At 45.1% G+C, this 19,242-nt stretch overlaps 1 protein-coding gene across 2 annotated transcripts in view; it reads right to left on the minus strand.

Moving 5' to 3' along the window:
* The window catches only part of SCNN1B (sodium channel epithelial 1 subunit beta), a 60,638-nt gene that overhangs the window by 9,549 nt on the left and 31,847 nt on the right, over positions 1-19,242 (minus strand). For both annotated transcript variants that reach the window (XM_054580957.1, XM_054580956.1), the window contains exons 2-4: positions 16,529-16,847; positions 13,704-13,980; positions 11,234-11,424 (exon numbers count right to left, since the gene is read on the minus strand). In XM_054580957.1, coding sequence (XP_054436932.1) covers positions 11,234-11,424; positions 13,704-13,980; positions 16,529-16,842 — 782 coding nt within the window. In that variant the 5' untranslated portion in view covers positions 16,843-16,847. The remainder of the gene's footprint in view (positions 1-11,233; positions 11,425-13,703; positions 13,981-16,528; positions 16,848-19,242) is intronic.

Consider the following 19,242-nt stretch of genomic DNA (forward strand, 5'->3'; position numbering starts at 1 on the left):
CTCCTTGGAGCCTTTGGAGGGAGGCCTCGTCCTGTGACACCTAGATTTTGGACTTCTTGCCTCCTCCGTGAAGAAACACATTTCTGTTGTTTTAAGCCACTCTCTCTGGCAGAATCCAGAGAGGTGGCCTGGACAACCTTGGGAAGCCAGATAAAAAGGGCAGTGGACTGGGATGCAGGGCCAGAGAGGGGCTGTGAATCAGGAGAGCGTCTAAGCAGAGGCAGAGGAAAGGGAACAGTGAAACGAGGCATGAAAATGACCCTCTATGGGGTCTTGTCTCATGCCATGGGAATGTTTCCTAAGGAAATAATTTAACAAGAAGAAATGTTTCCATAAAGGTGCTCATGGAAGTAGAGATAATGTAGTTCCAATTTTGTTAAATTTCTTTCGGATATGGAATATTTCAAACATTTAAAAGTGCAGAGACAAAGCCCACCGCCAGCTTCAACAGCTGCCACATCCTGGCCAGTCACATTTTATCTCTACTTGGCCTCCACTCTCCTTTCCGTATTATTTTGAAGCAAATATCAGACATCGTAACTTTATCTGTAAACACTTCATATGGATTTCTAAAAGAAAAGAACTAAAAAACAATGCTACTACTATGATAAAAATAACTAACAAAAATTTCTTCGTATTATTAAATATTCAGTTCAAAGTTCCAGTTGTCTCATAAGTGCCAATTTTGTTTTTTACGGTTTATTTGTTTAAATTGGAGTCCAAATAATGTTAACATGTGATTGGCTGATATGTCTTTTAAGACTCTTAATCTGTGGCTCCCTCCACCTGACATTTTATTTTTTTCTTACAATATAGCTGTAAAAAAAGCTCTGGTTTGATCCAGTTAACAACTGAAGAGGGTGTGATACAGTCAGGAAACCAGGATTTCGCTTGCTGACAAATGACTGGCTTTGGCAGGAGCAGTGGGGTGACCGCTGCTGTGCGTCTCTGGCCAGCAGAGCACAGGCCGATGAGCAAGTGGCCTTGCCAAAAACACCAGCCCTGACCTGAGCATCCGTCTCTGACAACCACTTACAACAAATAATAGAGACTGAGGAACAAGGTTCAGAAACACCACAGAGAGTCAGTCAATCTGCAAAATCCAGACCGTGGGGAACTCAATAAGATAATCCAATTCATTCAACAAATAAACTGTGGGAGAAGAAAAGGGAGGCACCTCTAGATTAAAAGAAAAGTGAAAGACCTGGGTTACAATCACAATGTGTGGACTGTAACTGGATCCTGATTCCAACAAGCAAACAAACAAAAAATATGACATTTATGAGGGTAAATGCAACTAAACGGTTGATGATATTGAAGAATTATTGCTAATTTTTTCAGGTGGGATACAGACAGAAGAATAGAAGCGTGGGAGGCACTGCAGCGGCGGGAGAGCGTGAGCCCTGCAGCCCACCTGGAGCTGGTGGTTGGGTCCATGTGAGATCGCCGTGCTCTGTTCATCTATGTCTATGTTCTCCAGTTTCCAGAGAGTATAGAAATTGCTTTAAAAGGTCTTTGGATGCTTTTATACTGTCTTCCTTATTTTATTAAAACAGGAAAGAATGGGGCTCAGTGCATCCAATGTACAGACACATCAGCTGAAGTGCAGACTTGTCCTCTAAGTCTTACATTCCACAGCAGATGTTTCCACTGCTTAAAAAAAAAAAAAAATCAAAATCTCTATTTTCTTGTGCAAATGGGCTTTTTGAGGGAATTTTAAAGCGCAGTAAATGATTTTTTAGAGAAATGTTATTGATTTTTAGAGAGAGAAGGGAGAGAGAGAGAGAAAGAGAGACATCAATTTGTTCTACTTATTTATGCATTCATTGGTGGCTTCTTGAATATGCCCTGACCCGGGATTGAACTAACTTTGGCATATCAAGATGATGCTCCAACCCACTGAGCAACCCGGCCAGGACTCCACTGCTTACTTTTTGATAGCATGCACCAAAATCTGAAACTGTCTTCTATTATTTACTTGCTTGTTTATAGCTGTCCCCTGCTTTAGAACATAAGCCCAGTGAGAACAGCCCTCATATCTGTCTTGAGGGAGAAAGAATTTAGAGGCTAAAAAGCCCAGGCCTAGGAGCCAGCCTGCCTAAGTTCAAATTCTGGCTCTGTCACTGACTAGCTGGTAAACTTGGAGAAATTACTTTGCCTCTCTTACCCTCACGTGTCTCACCTGTAACACAGGTAATAATAACAGCACCCACCCAGATGACCGAGGTGAGGTTTGGATGTCAAGCATACTGGGGTATTCAGCAGATATTGGCTGCCAGCGCTCAGTGCTCTCTCCTCAGAGCCTGACACACAGGAGACAGACACTCAGTAAATGTTTGTTAATATTACAAATTATACACGATAGGGCATCTGCAGAGGTAAGCATGATGATCAACACTGGATTTCCCCGGGGATGGGGTGTGCAGTGGGTCAGGAGCAGGTTCTTGGTGGAGGTGAGGCCTGAGGTGAGACTTTCAGGATGAGGGAGAGGTGGCTGAGCCTGGGGAGTGGAAAGGAGAAAGGGCACACCAGGCAGGGAGCACAGCATGGGCAAAGGCCTGGAGTGAAAATACAGCTTTGGGCGGACACTGTGGAGTCTGCCTCCTGTGTGGGTTCAGGGCTGTGGCCACAGGAAAGGAACAGAGTGGGGCAAACCAGCTAAAGTCAGTCCCTGCTCTGGAGGGCCAGACCCCACCCCAGGGGCTCAGGGACACAGTGTTCTAAACACGCTGTCTCAGGCATCTACAGTGCAAGAGCAGGAGGCTGATCAGGGTGTGGCTGGATCCCTTCATGCCCAGGCTACACTCCTGGTCTCCCTGTACCTACTTGCCCACTATTTGCTTGTTGATAGTTCTCTTTCCCCAGAGAGGCTGTTCCCAGTACTAGCCACTTCCAGCTCCAGAAACAGGTGTTTCCCTCCCAAACCTTTCCTGGGATAGGGCCAGGCATGTAGACAGAGACCAACAGCCTCCGGAGGAGACCAGGAAACAGAGAATACTACCAGGAAGCAGGATAACAATGGTGGTACTATGTGCCAGGGGTCAGGGCAAGCTTCCCAGGGAAGAAACTAGCTAGCCAGTCTCTGATGTTGTAGCAGTAGTAGTAATAATAATAGTAATAATAATAACAATACTGATTATGTCTAGGTCTTGGTTTCTGAATGCCATTCTCCAATTAAAGGAACCAGGGGTCCTCAAAGCAGTGGCTGATTCTGGGCCCAGGGCACCTCATAGTGCCAGAGAGTAAGGAGTACTCAAAAATAAATGAGAATTCAAGATGGCGGAGGAGTGAGTGGAAGTCACACTGACCTCCTCCCAGCACAAATCTGGAATTACAACCAAATTGTGGAGAAACCACCTGGAACAAACAACTGAACAATAGCAAGAGAGGAAACTTAAAACCTCGGATGGACACAGGAATTGGCTTTAATACAACCTGACTGGTAAGGAGTGCGAGAGAGACTCAAGAAGGCAGGCTGGGTGCCCATGGGCGGCAGCGCCAGAGGGATATTTAAATGGACAATTGGATCCTCCTGAGAAGAGTGGGGTCTGAACCATAGGTGGGGATCTTCATCCTACAGCACCAGAACCCTTAAAGTACTCAGATAACAGCCAGCTGTGAAGGGTGGCAGGGATGCTCTCTGTGAGAGACAGGTGGCTAGAGATGCAAAGAGCCATTTAAAGGGTCAACACATACATTTGTATTGGCAGCCACTTACCCTAGGCTCCAGCAAAGGCAGGCGGAGAGTAGGCTGGAGCCGTTTGATGAGAGACTGGGGAAGGAGGCTTTGCGGGGAGAACTGAGAGAGTAGCCAGTAGGATCTGGTGCTGACTCATCCCCCATTTGGCAGCTGCCATCTTGCTAGGTGCACAAGCCCTACTGCTGAGTACAGTGTGGCAGTCACAGATAATAGATCCCTGGATAAAGGGGGCACAGAATGGTCTAGAGATGCTTGAGGAGAGTCTGGAGATGGAGGCTCTGGGGAGAGAACTGAGGCAGTAGCCTGCAGGAACCGGGGCTGACTCCTCCCCCATATGGCAGCAGCCATCTTGCTCAGGCAAACCACTCCCCTGAGCAGCAACAGTGTGAGAGGACACAATAACCACACACACAGGAAGGACTTTGCCCCACGCTGTGGTGCCTAAGCTTGCCTGCTGAGAGCAGAGTGACTAGATTAACGACTGAAGGAGAGAGCCACAGAGAGTAGATTTCTGAAGTCTCTAAAAGACTGCCTCAGGTCAGACAGGGTCAACATCTGACTTCAGCAGAGGCAGATCTAGTAAGTAAAAACAGCAGTCTCCAACCATAGAAGGTCACATCACAAAGTCAGGAAATCAAGACAGATCAACTTAAGAAGGAAAAGCAAAAAAGAAGAGTCTCATAAATAATGGGAAGACAAAGAAATATGCCCCACTCAAAGGGAAAGGAGGAATCCCCAGGAAGAGAACTAAATGAAATAGAGGCAGGTAAACTATCAGATATTGAGTTCAAAACAATGGTTCTAAGAAAGCTCAACGAGCTTAGTGAGCTCAGAAAGAATTACCAAAAACTACAGGGAAACTTCAAGGAACTTACTGCAAACTATACAGCATGAGAAAGGACATAGGAACTATCAATAAGAGACCAGAGGAAATGAAGAATACAATTTCTGAATTGAAGAACACAGTAGAAGGAATAAAGAGCAGGTTAGATGAAGCGGAGGACTGAATCAGCAAGCTGGCAGACAAGGTAGAGAAAGGCTCCCAGAAAGAGGAAGAAAATGAAAAAAGACTCAAAAAGAATGAAGAGGCATTTCAGGGATATGCAGGACAAATGGAAACATAATAATATCTGTATAATAGGGATACCAGAAGGAGAAGAGGAGCAAGGGATAGAGAACCTGTTTGAAAAAAGTAATGATGGAAAACTTCCCTAACAAGAGGAGACAAAACGTCACACTAGTCCAGGAAGCACAGAAGGTCCCATGCAAGAGGAACCCACGGAGGCCCACTCCAGGACACATCATAATTAAAATGGCAAACATCAAACACAAGGAGAGAATCCCAAAGGCAGCAAGGGAGAAACAGACAGTAACATACAAGAGAGCCCCGATGTGGCTAGCAGCTGACTTCTCAACAGAAACACTACAAGCCAGAAGGGAATGGCAAGAAATATTCCAAGTCATGAAAAGCAAAGGCCTGCAACCAAGACTCCTCTACCCAGCAAGGCTCTCAATTAAAATGGAAGGCAAAAGAAGGAGTTTCCATGCATTGTAATATAATATTGTGTTTATACTACATTTATTACTCTGTACATTGTTTATCCTCAGATATTATATCATTAAAAAAACCATTTGATAGCTTCTTAAAATCTCACCAGGTTTATCATAATATTATCTTACAATGCATGGAAAAGAAAACAATGAATTATGGCAAAATTATTACTGTTGTAGTTTACCTTTTGATATTGGAGTTATGGGTCTTTTTTTGAGTCTTTTTTTTTTTACTTCTTTAAATTTTTTTGTACAATCATGCATATATTGTAAGTGGATATTCAGTACTTTAATAATCAAAAATAAAACAAATAAGTAAATAAAAAAAAGGAGTTTCCCAAACAAAAGAAGGCTAAAAGAACATACCTCCACCAAAACAGCACTGCTAGATATGCTAAAGGGACTGTTTTAAGAAGATGAAGAAAGAGTGAGAAAGAGAGGAACACAGGTACAAAAGGAAAAAATGAATAAGTACCTATCAATAATAACTTTAAATGGAAATGAATTAAATGCCCCAATGAAAAGACATAGGATACCTGAATGGAAAAGAAAACATGAGTCAAACGTGAGCTCCCTACAGGAAACCTACCTCAGAACAAAGGACCTACACAGACTGAAAGTAAAGGATGGAAAAAAATATTCCAAGCAAATGGACAGGGAAAAAAAAGCCAGGGTAGCAATGCTTATATCAGTCAAAATAGATTTCAAAACAAAGGTCATAAACAGAGACCCCGAAAGACACTTCATAATACTCAAAGGAAAAATCCATCAAGAGGACATAAACATTGTAAACCTATATGCATCCAACAGAAGAGCACCCAAATATATAAGGAAAATCATGGAGATCTTCACGAAAGATATAGACAGCATCACACAGATAGTAAGATATTTTAACACCCCAGTGTCAAAAATGGATAGATCTTCCAAACAAAACATCAACAAGGATTTTGTGGAACTGAATGATGCATTAGATCAAATGGACTTAACTGACAGATACAGAACCTTTCATCCCAAAGAAGCAAAATACACATTCTTTTCAAATGCACATGGAATATTTTCAAAGATAGACCACATGATAGAACACAAAACAAGCCTCAACAAATTCATGAAAATCAAAATCATAATAAGCACTTTCTTGGACCACAAGGGCTTGAAACTAGAAACCAATCTCAAGGAAAAAACTCAAAACCATTCATACTCAAGGAGACTGAAAAGCATGCTATTAAACAATGAATGGGTCAATAATGAGAACAAAGAAGAAATAAAAAAAAGTTTCTGGAAACAAATGAAAATGAACACACAATAGTCCAAAACCTATAGGACACAGAGAAGGCAGTCGTGAGAAGGAAGTTCATTGCCACACAGGCTTACCTAAAAAAGATATAAACATTTCAAATAAATGACCTAAGTCTCCAGCTTCAAAAACTGGAGAAACAACAACAAACAAAGTCCAGAGCAAGTAGAAGGAAGGAAATGAGATCAGAGCAAAACTGAATGACATAGAGTCTAAAAGAACAATTCAAAGGATCAACCAATCTAGGAGTTGGTTCTCTGAAAAGATAAAACAAATCAACAAGCCTTTAAGCAGACTCATCAAGAAAAAAAGGGAGAGGACCTAAAAAATAATATCTGAAATGAAAGAGGAGAAATAAGAGCTGATACCACAGAAATACAAAGGATTGTAAGAAACTACTATGAATAATTATATGCCAAGAAATTTGAAAACGTGGGTGAAATGGACAAATTTTTAGAAACATATAATCTTCCAACTCTGAATGAAGAAGCAGCAGAAACCTGAACAGACAAACACCAGCTGGTGAAATTGAAGCAGTAATAAAAAAAAACTCCTGGCACAAAAGCCCTGGACCAGATGGTTTCACAGGAGAATTTTACAAAATATTTAAGGAAGAGCTAACCCCTGTCCTTCTCAGACTATTCCAAAAAATCCAAGAAGATGAAAGAATCCCAAACTCTTCTAATGAGGCCTAAATTATCCTAATCCCCAAACCAGATAAAGACACCACAAAGAGAGGAAACTACAGGCCAATATTGCTGATGATCACAGATGCTAAAATCCTCAAAAAAGTATTGGCAAACCTCATCCAGCAATGCATTAAAAAGATCATCCACCTTGATCAAGTGGGATTCATCCCAGGGATGCAAGGATGGTTCAATATTCACAAATCATCATATACACAAATATTCAATAAATCACATAAACAAAAGGAAAGACAAAAACCACTTGATCATATCAATAGATGTGGAAAAATCATTTGATAAGGTACAGCACCCATTTATGATACAAACACTCAGCAAAGTGGGAAAAAAATGGGCAAACCTCAACATAATAAAGGCCATATATGGAAAACCTACAGCCAACTTCATACTCAACGTGCAAAAATTAAAGCTTTCCTATTAAGATTGGGAACAAGACAAGGATGTCTGCTTTCACCACTTCTATTCAATATAGTACTGGAAGACCTAGCCACAGCAATCAGACAAGATAAAGAAAGAAAAGGCATCCAAATTGGAAAGGAGGAAGTAAAACTACCATTGTTTGCACATGATATGATAGTGTTCATAGAAAACCCTGTAGACTCCACCAATAAACTGCTTGATCTAATAAATGAATTTGGCAAAACAGCGGGATACATAGTCAGTATTCAGCAATTGGAGGCATTTTTGTACACCAACAATGAAATATCAGAATCAGAAATCAGGAAAAAAAATCTCATTTACTATAGCAACAAGAAAAATAAAGTACCTAGGATAAACTTAACCAAGGAGGTAAAAGACTTGTATACAGAAAACTGTACAACACTGAAGAAAGAAATTAAGGAAGACACAAATAAATGGAAGCATATAACAAGTTCATGGACTGGAAGAACTGACATCATCAAAATGTCCTTACCACCCAAAGCAATTTATAGATTCAACGCAATCCCTAGTAAAATATCAATGGCGTATTTCACAGACATTAAAAAAACTTTCAAAAAGTGTATATGGAACCATGAACGACCCCGAATAGCTGCAGTAATTTTGAGAAAGAAGAACAAAGTAGGAGGGATCACAATATCGGACATTAAACTATATTACAAGGCCGCTGTAATCAAAACAGTCTGGTACTGGCATAAGAAGAGACAGATAGATCAATGGAACAGAATAGAGAGCCCAGAAATAAACCCATGTCTTTATCGTCAATTAATATTTGACAAAGCTGAAGAAGCATAAAATGGAGTAAAAATAGCCTCTTCAGTAAATGGTGTTGGCAGAGTTGGACAGCTACATGCAAAAAATTGAAATTTGACCACCAACTTACACCATACACAAAAATAAACTCAAGATGGATAAAAGACTTAAATATAAGTTGAGACACCATGAAAGTTCTAGAGGAGAACATAAGCAGGAAACTCTCAGATATCCCACACAGCAATATTTTCACAGATATGTCCCCTACAGCAAGGGACATAAAGGAAAGAATAAACAAATGGGACTTCATCAAAATAAGAAGCTTCTGCATGGCTAAAGAAAACATCAGTAAAATGAAAAGGGAACCAACCATATGGGAAAATATAATTGCCAATGATACCTTGGACAGGGGTTTGATCTCCAAAATATATAAAGAACTCGCACAACTCCATGCCAAGAAGACAATCAATCCAATTAAAAAATGGGCAAAGGACCGGAACAGAAACTTTTCCAGGGAGGACATACACAGGGCCCAGAGACGTGTGAAAGGATGCTCGTCATCACCAGCCATCAGAGATATGCAAATTAAAACCACAATGAGATAGCAGTTCTCACCAGTCAGAATGGCGATCATAAACAAATCAACAAACAACAGGTGCTGCTGAGGTTGTGGAAAAAAGGGAACCCTAGTACACTGTTGGTGGGAATGCAGACTGGTGGAGCCACTGTGGAAAGCAGTTTGGAATTTCCTCAAAAAGCTAAAAATGGAAATGCCTTTTGACCCAGCATTTCCACTGCTGGGATTATACCCTAAGAATCTCCAAACACCAATTCAGAAGAACCTATGCATCCCAATGTTCAAAGGAGCACAATTTACAATAGCCAAGTGCTGGAAGCAACCTAAATGCCCAACAGTAAATGAGTGGATCAAAAAACTGTGGTACATTTACACAATGGAGTACTACGCAGCAGAAAGAAAGGAAGAGCTACTACTCTTCGCAACAGCATGGATAGAACTGGAGAGCATTATGCTAAGCGAAATAAGCCAGGCGGTAAAAGAGAAATACCATATGATCTCACCTATAAATGGAACCTAATCAACAAAACGGACAAGCAAGGAAAATATAACCAGCAACATTGAAAGAAAAAACAAACCGACAGTGGGGTGAAGGAAGGAGGGAAGGGGGTAACCGGGAAAGGAAAGGGCATGGTAAAGTCAAGGAACACGTATAAAAGACCCATGGACAAAGCCAAAGTGGGGAAGGATTGAGGGAGGGAGGTGGGAGAGGGGGACAAGGGAAAGTACTGGTGGGAAAATGGAGACAAATGTATTTGAACAATAAAAAAAAATGAATTAACAAATAGATGGGACATGCCACAGGGGCTGGAAAAGCTTCTGTGGACAAAAAAGCTGTCTGTAATAAAACTGATAAGTCCAGTGATTGAAAGTCACCTCCCAGGGTGATCTGATCACAAATTTCTAGCTGGGCAGGTCCTGGTGGGTAGACATGTCCCAGGCTTATAACTTCTTCAGTGAAAGGTTTATCTTGGCCTTAAGCAAGCCCTGTCCATTGTTCTGGTGCACCCAGGTTAACACACCTGTGAAAGGCCAGAGTCATCCTCCTTTTCAGACCCCTCAGAGGCTTGCTGCCCTCAGGGGAGCACGTAATCTTGTTTGCTATCCCGTACCTTAATGTCTCTCACCTTCCTGTAATCTTCCTTACTGTTCCCTCTTTAATTTCAAATGTATAAAAGAAACTGAAAACTGCCTCTCTATGGAGCATTTGAGATCTGCTTCCTGGCATTATGGTCAGTTTGGCTCAAATAAACTCATAAAAATTGTTTTCAGGTTTGGACACTCCCAGTGGCCAAAGTTGGATGGGTTGGGGTAGAGAATAAATAATGTGTTATTGGGTTACAACTCAAATACACACCAGTCCACACAGGTAGAAATAAATGATTCAGGAGATGCACAAATGGGGCACAGACAAACCTTCCTTACAGGAGGGTTCCAGACAGCACATGACCCCTCTCCCCTGCCCTCCACCCTGAGAGCGTGGGCTGGACCTGGTGACTCGGCTCATGATACAGACCAGGGAGGAGATGTGGTGACCTTGCAGTGGAGAATCCCAACATGCAGCAAGCACCGCCACCAAGTGTGGGAGGCCAGCATCACAGGCAGCGCACGTGGCCGCCGTGTGTGATGCGATTAGGAGGGCACCTCACTTCTGTGCTCTCCTTTCCCAAACCATGTCATCTGTGCACACCTGAATGGGCACTTCCTGTGAGACGCGTGACCAGCACTGTGAGACCGTCAGAGTCCTCCAAAACAAGGGCTGAGACACCGTCACAGCCCAGAGGAGACTAGGGAGACAGAGTAACAACACAGTGTGGTCTCCTGAATGGAGTCGAGAACAGATAAAGGTCACCAGGAAAAAAAAACCAATGAAATCTGAATAAAGTGTTGCATTTAGTTAATAGTAATGTGCCAGTGTTGGATTCTTAGTGTGACAAATTGTCATAGTGATGCAAGATGGTAACAACAGAGGAAACTGGGTCAGGAGGATAGGGGAACTAATTCTGTGTACTATCTTTCTGCAACCTTTCTGTAAGTCTAAACTGATTCTAATGTAAGTCAACATTAAAAAGTTGCTTTTTAAAATGCTTATATAATTCTTGCCGGGTACCTCGAGGAAATGTGACCTAAGACACCGAGGCACAGCTAATTGCACTGCAGAGAGCTGGGAAGCGCCCGAGCCAGGGTGCATGCGGGAGGCTGGCGGTGTCTCTCACCTGTAGCTGCAGGGCTCGGCCCCAAACAGGCAGGCCAGGATCAGCTGCTCGCCTGGGGAGCCCATCTTCACCAGCTCCTGGGCTGGCACCTGTGAGAAGATGTTGGTGGCCTGCAGGGTGTACCACTCTGTCACGGCTTGGGTAGCACTGGTGAAGTTTCGGAAGGTGCACATGGTCCCGTTGAGGCAGCACTGCGGAGACCAAGAGGGGTTCCTGTGGGTGCGGAGGCTGCTGGCAGGGCTGCAGTCACGGTCCCAAGGGCAAGGGCTGAGGGTGCTTGGCCAGCTGCCCTTCCTCTGGCTGTACCCTGGGGCTGGGCCGTGGGGACCTGTGTTTACACTCATGCTCACACGAGTTCAGAGGCTGCCCCTCAATACGCAGCTGCATGGTCACAAGGACTCGCACACACAGCACACCCTCCCCCGCCATGTAACCGTAAGCACAAGTGAACACTTGCACATGCCTATATGCACACGTTTGCACATATACACACACATACAGAGAAAGACATCCACTTTCTGATATCCCCAGTCACATGATATCATGGTCACAACTACGCATACACATATCCTTACTTGCCCACAAGCCTATATATCTAGATTCACACTTGGCACCACACTCAGACTTATGTGAGCACACATGTACACAGATATACTCTGACCCTCCGATTCCCTGGCTCCTTTCCAGCCTCTTCCCAAGACCTCCAGTGGCAGCTGCCTGTAGCTCATATGAACCACAAAGGACTCCAGACTCTGCCTCTGGACCCGGGCCTTGTCAGTCTGAGCCCACCGAGGGATGCAGGACCCTCCACCTCGCCGCAGCTGGCCCACCACAAGGTCATCACACAGACAGAACTGGCTCTGCTCTGGGACTCTGGTCTTGACCTCTCTGCCTCTATTCATCCTCATCTCATAGTGGGCCTTCTTTCTGAGTCCAGGAGGCCAGAAGAAGCTTCTCCTTCCCAGGGCGGGCCTGCGGCAAACTAACCTCAGGTCTGTTGCTGGAAGCCTCCTGGTCTTCCCTTGGGGAGAAGATAATACCTTAACACTCACTCTGGCCCAGGCTCTGTTCTCAAGGCTTTAATTTATGATCCCACTCAATTTTCACAGCAACCCTACCCTACCAGTATGAATAAATCGAGGCCCAGAGAGGTTAGTACAGTGTGACAGCAGCAGACTCTCGCTCCCACTAAATGTGGGAGCACGTACAACATACACACACACGTGTGCATGCACACAAGGGCTTGCCCTGAGAGCTGGTGCAGCCACCAGGGACAGGCCTGCCCTGCTGATGAGAACATGGACACAGGCAACCAGGTAACCACTGCGAAGTAGTCGGGCACTGAGTTCGAGCTGGCAGCAGGACTCTGCAAGCCTCATGCTGTGTGCAGGTTTATGTGGAGATGTTGGGCGAGCCCTGACCCCATGGTGGCATGGGAGGCAGTGGCCTCTCTCTGGGGAGTGTATGGCCCCAGACTGGGCCCCCAACCAAGGGTGGTCATCAGAATTACCAGGGAGCTTGTTAACAATACCGACTCCTGAGCTCTGGCCCAGAGCTGCCCATTCAGATTCTATAGGCGTGGGGCCCAAGAATCTGTAGTTACAGTGCTACTCAGGGCATCTCCAAGAACCGACAGGTGCCTCCCAAGGCAGTGCAGTTATACTCCGGCACTGGCTGTACTGCACAGCTGTGGTTTTTCACCTGCCCAATGTTTATGCCCCTGTCTTTTGATAATAAGACTTAATTTGTCCTTTAGGGACCCACTCTTCGCCCTCACTCAGTCCCTGTGGTCCGACAGAGGCTGACATCACCCCCAGCTCTGGAGCACATGACTCCAGAACTGGCCAACCATGAGAGCCCATCCTTCAGCCCACAGCAATTGGTTGAGGGCTGAGCATATGACCTGATGATCATGCCCAGGACTTTTGTTGTGGTCACTGGAAAATAGGAGCTTTCTGGGAAGAGTGCTAAGCTGGTCGGATGCATGTCTGGAATTGTCAAGGCCCTTCACTCCACAGAGTGAAGTCAACTGAGAGAAAAGTACAGATAGTAATACATCATAGAATTGTATACTTGAAACCTGTGTAACTTTATTAACCCATGTAACCCCAATAAATTCAATTAAAAAAGCTGAACAAAGATGGAGGGAAATAGAGTGCTGATAACAGCATCTGAACACCAGGGTCCAACCACACCTGAACCCAGTGTATCAGTGGACTTCTTAGTATGTGAGTCATTGAATTCCCTGTTTTGCTTAAGGTAGTCTGAGCTGGGTCACTTGCATCCAAAAATGTTTTGACTAATACACTAGCCATTTTTATTTTTAAAATAGCTTGGTAAACATACAAAATAGGCACTGGCTTCCAGCTTGCCTTTCCCCCAGCAAGAGCCAGATTATTAAAGAAAAGAAACTCCCATCAGCTTCACTGGATAGGGTCCATTGATGGACATGGGCCTGAGGCCCACTTACCAGTCTCATGGCTACTTTGCACTCCTGAGCATTGCAGGTCCTTCCTGGTGCTGGGCTGCTGCTTGCTGAGTCATTGTGATTGTCCGCAAAGAGGTCGAGGACCACTGGGTGGTGGGGGTTCCGCTCATCGATAAGAACCAGGGGTGTGTGGTTCCAGATGGTGAAATTCAAGGCCTTGGTGGCATTGGTATGGGTTGACTCAGAAGCCACAATCCTCTCTAGAACTGCTTCCATCAGTTGATCCAGATCCTTCAGCAAATGCCTGACTTTAGAATATCTGGGTTGGGGAAAGTGCTGGTAAGTGGGGCAAGAGCAGCTGAGAGATAGGAACTGTAGCCTGGGATCCCCTCCAAATCCAGCACAGCTGCCAGCATGTCTGAGAAGAACACCCCGCCCAACCGCCCACCTCGCTACCCACCCAGCCATGTGTCCATGCACTGATCCACCCACCCACTCACTCTTTCATTCATTAAGTATTTAAAGAGTGCCCATTATGTGCCAGGCACTGTGATGGTAGAGAGGAGAAATTCACATTCTAGTGAGGAGAATGGTTATTGACTGTTTACCGTGTGCCAGGTGCTAGGTGCTTCCTATGCCTTATTTAATTTAATCTCTTCCACAGTTCTCTGATCATCTCCCCATAAAGATAAGGAAACCAAGGCTGAGGGAGTTGCTGTGATGTCCTGAGCTCACGGAGCTGAGCCTGGAACCTGGAAGTGATGGGCTTCAATGGGCATGCTGATTGTGTGTGGGCTGGAGTGGAGGGGGCTCTGCCATCATCCACCCAAGAGGGCATAGGAAATGCAGGGAAGAGGGGCAGGTTTGTGACCCTGGGGCCCTGATTTTCCAGCAGTGATTTTGGGAATAAGAACAAGTTCCAGGAGGAGAAGGTGGATGGGACTGTGGGGCTGGGCCTTCAGTATTGGCTCTCAGCCCCTGGAGGCTCCCAAATGGGAACTGGTGACCAGTTAGTCTGGCAGAAATGTGTCCATACCACGGAGTGTCCTGTGTGGGGGCCCCATACCCTGTGCCCCAGTCACTCCATGCCTAGTTGATTTAAGACCCTACCTGAGTGTGGTCGCCAGCATATGTCTAGCTCTGGCTAGAGGACTTCCTGTAGGAAAGAGTATTAAAACCTGGGCACAGGCCCAAGTTCTGGTATGCAAAGGGGTACAGCAGTCTCAGACACTGGCATTGCCTGTCCCCTGACCATTAAACTAGCCACCCAAATGCACACAGGAAGAGGAGGGTTCAGAAGGAGGTGGGCTATGGTGGTGAGGCCTTCTGTTACAGCCTACATGTCCACAGCTGCTGCTGAGCTTGGTGGCTTATTGCATGGACTTTGGGCTCAAATTCTGACATTCCACTTAATATCTGTGTGGCCTTGGGCAATTAAATCCCTCTAAGGCTCTGTTCTCTCATCTATAAAATCAGGATTAAAATATTTACCATAGAAGGCTGTTGGGAGGATTCAATGAGGTGATGCTTATAAAGCACTTGGAACAGTGCTATTTCACCATGATTGCTAAGGGTTCTATTGAGTAGCTGCAAGAATCCACCCAAACAGGCAAGAGACCTATTACTAGAAAGAGGGGATTTCTGATAACTGAAAATGTAATCGGGAAGTATGAATTCCCTTTTAGGACCTGCTTGTGAATAAGAATGTTCTCCATGACTCAGCCATGTTGGTCCTTCTTTCAATTCTTTAAAAAATTTATGTAATTGATTTTAGACAGAGAGAGACAGACAGACAAGCACTGATTTGTTGTTTCACTCACCCATGCACTCATTGGTTGATTCTTATATGTGCCCTGACCGGGATTCAGATGCAACCTTGGGCTGTAACAGGACGATGCTCTAACAAATTGAGCTATCGAGCCACGGTGGTCCTTCTTTCAATTCTTTGAATGCACCAAGGACTGTCTCACCCCAGGGCCTCTGCATATGCTGTGCCCTCCACTTGGAGTACCCTCTTCATCCCTGACTAGTTTGGCTAACTTGTAACTATTCTTCAAGGCACTCCTCTCTGATTGACCCCTTGCCTCTCCTCATCCTGGACTAGGTTGGGTCTCCTTGTGTGTCCCCTCTGTAGGTCTTGCCATCAGGTGGTTACACGGTGGCAGCTCTGGACTCAGATCAGGCCTGAGTTCAAATGCCACCATGGCCCCCTGTGTGTCTCTGAGCAACTTCCCTGGCTTCTCTGAATCTTCATTGCCTGACCTGTAAATTGGGGCTACTACAGGAGTGCTCATCTCTAATTGTGTGGATTAGAATTACATTGATTACCCAAGGACACTCAACACACTGCCTGGCATTCCATAAGCACTCAATGCATGTCTGCTGTATATATTTTTCATCATCACTTTGTAATTATTGGACTATTATAATTAATTTCGTATTTAAGAAAAAAATTAATGTCTGTTTTCTTTGGTAGGCTGTGAAGAGGGTAGGGAGTTTAATTCACTGATGTATTCCCAAGTGCCCATACACTGCCACATAATAGGTGCTCAAAAAACACCTATTGAATTGATAGCTAGGCACTGGTATGTCTAAAGGCAGGGAGTACGAGATACTTCTGAGGCTCTCTCTGAGCCTAAGGAGGTTTATGAATTTTTAATCATACTTGCTGCAGAGGTGGGAAAAAAAGAGGGAAACAAAGAGAAAAGGAACAGGGAGAGAAAGGAGAAAAAGAGGGGGGTAAAAAAAGAGAGAAAGAGAACGAAAAGGGAAGGGAGAAACAGAAAGCTGGAAGGAAGCACGGAATAAAGAAAGAGAAAGAAAAGAAACTGGGCTGAAGCCAGTTTTGCTCTCTAGGGACCACCTACTGGAAGGGGCTGGCATTGCAGATGGTGACCGCTGGGAAGTCCATGGTCTTGAAGCCCACAGAGAGGGAGACGCTGACCTCCCAGCTCAGATAGGTCCTGATGAAGACGCCCCACTGCCAGAAGACGATGGAGGCAAAGAGCAGGGTGATCACAAACCACATGGCCTTCTTCTTGGGCCCCTCGCAGATGATGCGCTTGGGGCCATGGGTGTTGGTGTTGTCACAGTACCACACCAGCAGTTCCTTATACGTGTAGCCCGGACCCTTCTGCAACCGGTGCAGGCACTTCAGCAGATACTTCTTCACCGGCATCATGGCACCTGCAGAGAGGCACAGGGATGCCATGTCAGATACGACACCAGACTTGAGTCTGAGGATGTCCCCGTTGCGGCCAGAACATCCTCATGAGACAGGCAGACCAAGTTGCACGTGGCAGTTGTCCCTCCCTCCCTCCCTTTTTTGCTACCTATCATCCATCCATCCATCCAAAAAGCATTTATTGAGTGCTTACTGTATGCCAGGCACTGAATCAGTCCCTCTGGATTCAATAACAAGCAAAATGAACACAGTTTCTGCCCTCTGGAAATTTTCAGCCTACTGGACAAGTTACTTAAACTCTGCACTCCTCAGGTTCTCTATCTGTAAAATGGGAATAATGGTACTTAATTTATAGGGCTGCTGAGAGGGTGAAATTTGGTAATGCATAAAAGTGCTCAATACAGTGCCTAGCACAAACTGAGTGCTCAATATGTTAGCTACCATCATTACAAGCTGTTAGCGAGTGGGGCAGATATGAACCAAATAAGACATCAAAAATGCGTTATCACCGAACGTGATCAGGATAGGGACCCTGTGCTATAAGGATCGGGGCGGTGTCAGTGGCAGTTAAGAACGAGGACTCTGGAGCTGAAATGTCTGGCTTTGAATGTGGCCCTGCCACTTTCTCGCTCTGACTTCGAGCAAATCGTTTGTTCAGTGCCTCAGTTTCCTCGTCTGTAAAATGGGGATAATAATAACCTCTCCCTCTTAGGGTTGTTGTGAAGGCAATGAAAATACAGAGTGTGGATTAATGCCTGGCCCCTACAACCTCCTCCCACACCCCAGTCCGAGAGTCCCTGGAGGAACTGGGAGTTGACAGCAAGATTAATGGGGTGAAAAAGAGTAGGGGGGCACTCAGGTAGAGAGAGTAGCAGGAGCAAAAGCTCTGAGGGGGAGGGAACGTAGGAAGGGAGCAGGGCCATGTGGGCCATGTTAAGAATTTGGGTTTCAATCCCAAGAGGACCGAGCCTTTGGAGGGTGAAGCCATTCAAAGTGCCTTCTGAAAACAGCCCTCTATCTGCTCTGTGGACACACTCTGGAATCAGGTCCGGAGTGCAGGGGCAGAGGGTGCTAGGTGTGGCTTGCTGAGGAATGTCTAACCTTTCTGAGACTGTTTCCCATCTGCATGAGGACACAGGATTCTTTGGAAGATTAACCAAGATACTGACAACTGGGAGCATGGTGGCTTCTCAGGAATACCTCTTCCTCCTCTCCCCAGATACAAAGCATGGATCTGTGGCAGGAGACCCCTGACCCCATCCCTAGAACCCCAGTTGGCCACATAGAGCTGTCTCAACTCCCTGGCTGAAATGACCCTTGCCCTCTCCAAAAGCCTCTGTCTTTCTGGGGGCACTGTGGTGGGCAGTGAGGTTTCTGCTTCCCAGCATCCTCTCCCCCTTATTCTAAGGTTCTCTCAGGTGAACTGCCCCTTCCCCAGTTGCAGTTGGTGTGAGTTGCCAGGTTGACCTCCACCCCAGTTTGGATGACTAGGACTCAATTCTTTTACATTATGCTGGAATAACTACAGAAGAGACTCCCTTTTAGCTAAGTGGAGAGACTGACTGAGAATGAAGCCAACACAGAGAAGCCACAAGATGGAGAGATTTCTCACATCATTGATACACCTGGATCCAGCCATTCCTGTAGTCATTTACTCCAGGACTCATCAGGTGTGGGAACCAAGAAATTCTTTCTTACTTTTGCTGATCCAAATTGGGTGTCTGTCATTTACGACTATTACAATCTTAACGAAAAAGAATTCACCTTGTTCTACCCTGTGTCATAGTTACTTTTGCTGGCAGCTTCTCACCCTTATGAGATCAGAAACCCTCTGAGGATAGCAGTGTCTCCAACAAGCCCAGCACAGTGTCTGGAATACCACCAAGTAGCCAAATGAATAATGCCAGAAATCTTAAACTTGCCCAAGCATGTTCACTCCTGACCTCATTTTCTGACCCAGCAACACCCCTCACCTTCCCAGTCAGTTCGCTAAACGCTTTCCCCTCCCATGCCAGTGTCTCTGCTCGCTGATGGAGATGGAGCTCCATGTGCCTGGCCAGGCCGTCATGACCATGAGACAACCGTTAACAGACTAACCCAACCCTCACCTTTCCCCAGAGGGCCCATTCCCTGATCTGGAATAATAAAGTAATAACAACAACAACAACAACAACAACAACAACTACAAGAGTAACATCAAAGTAGCATGTGTTTACCATGATCCAGGCACTGCAAGGTGCTTCAGATGTTATTTCAGTCTTAAACCTGGAGAGAACTGGGGCTGTGGTTGTCCTGTGTAGTGCAGAACCCCAAGGCACATTAGGCCGCAATACATAGTTGTGGAGGAAATAGACGAAGGGCTTCTCTGGTGTCTACTTTCTCCAGTTTCATGTAATC

The sequence above is a fragment of the Pteronotus mesoamericanus genome, unplaced genomic scaffold (genome assembly GCF_021234165.1).
Source record: "Pteronotus mesoamericanus isolate MK-2021 breed Mesoamerican mustached bat unplaced genomic scaffold, CSHL_Meso_final contig_64, whole genome shotgun sequence".
Classification (NCBI taxonomy): domain Eukaryota; kingdom Metazoa; phylum Chordata; class Mammalia; order Chiroptera; family Mormoopidae; genus Pteronotus; species Pteronotus mesoamericanus.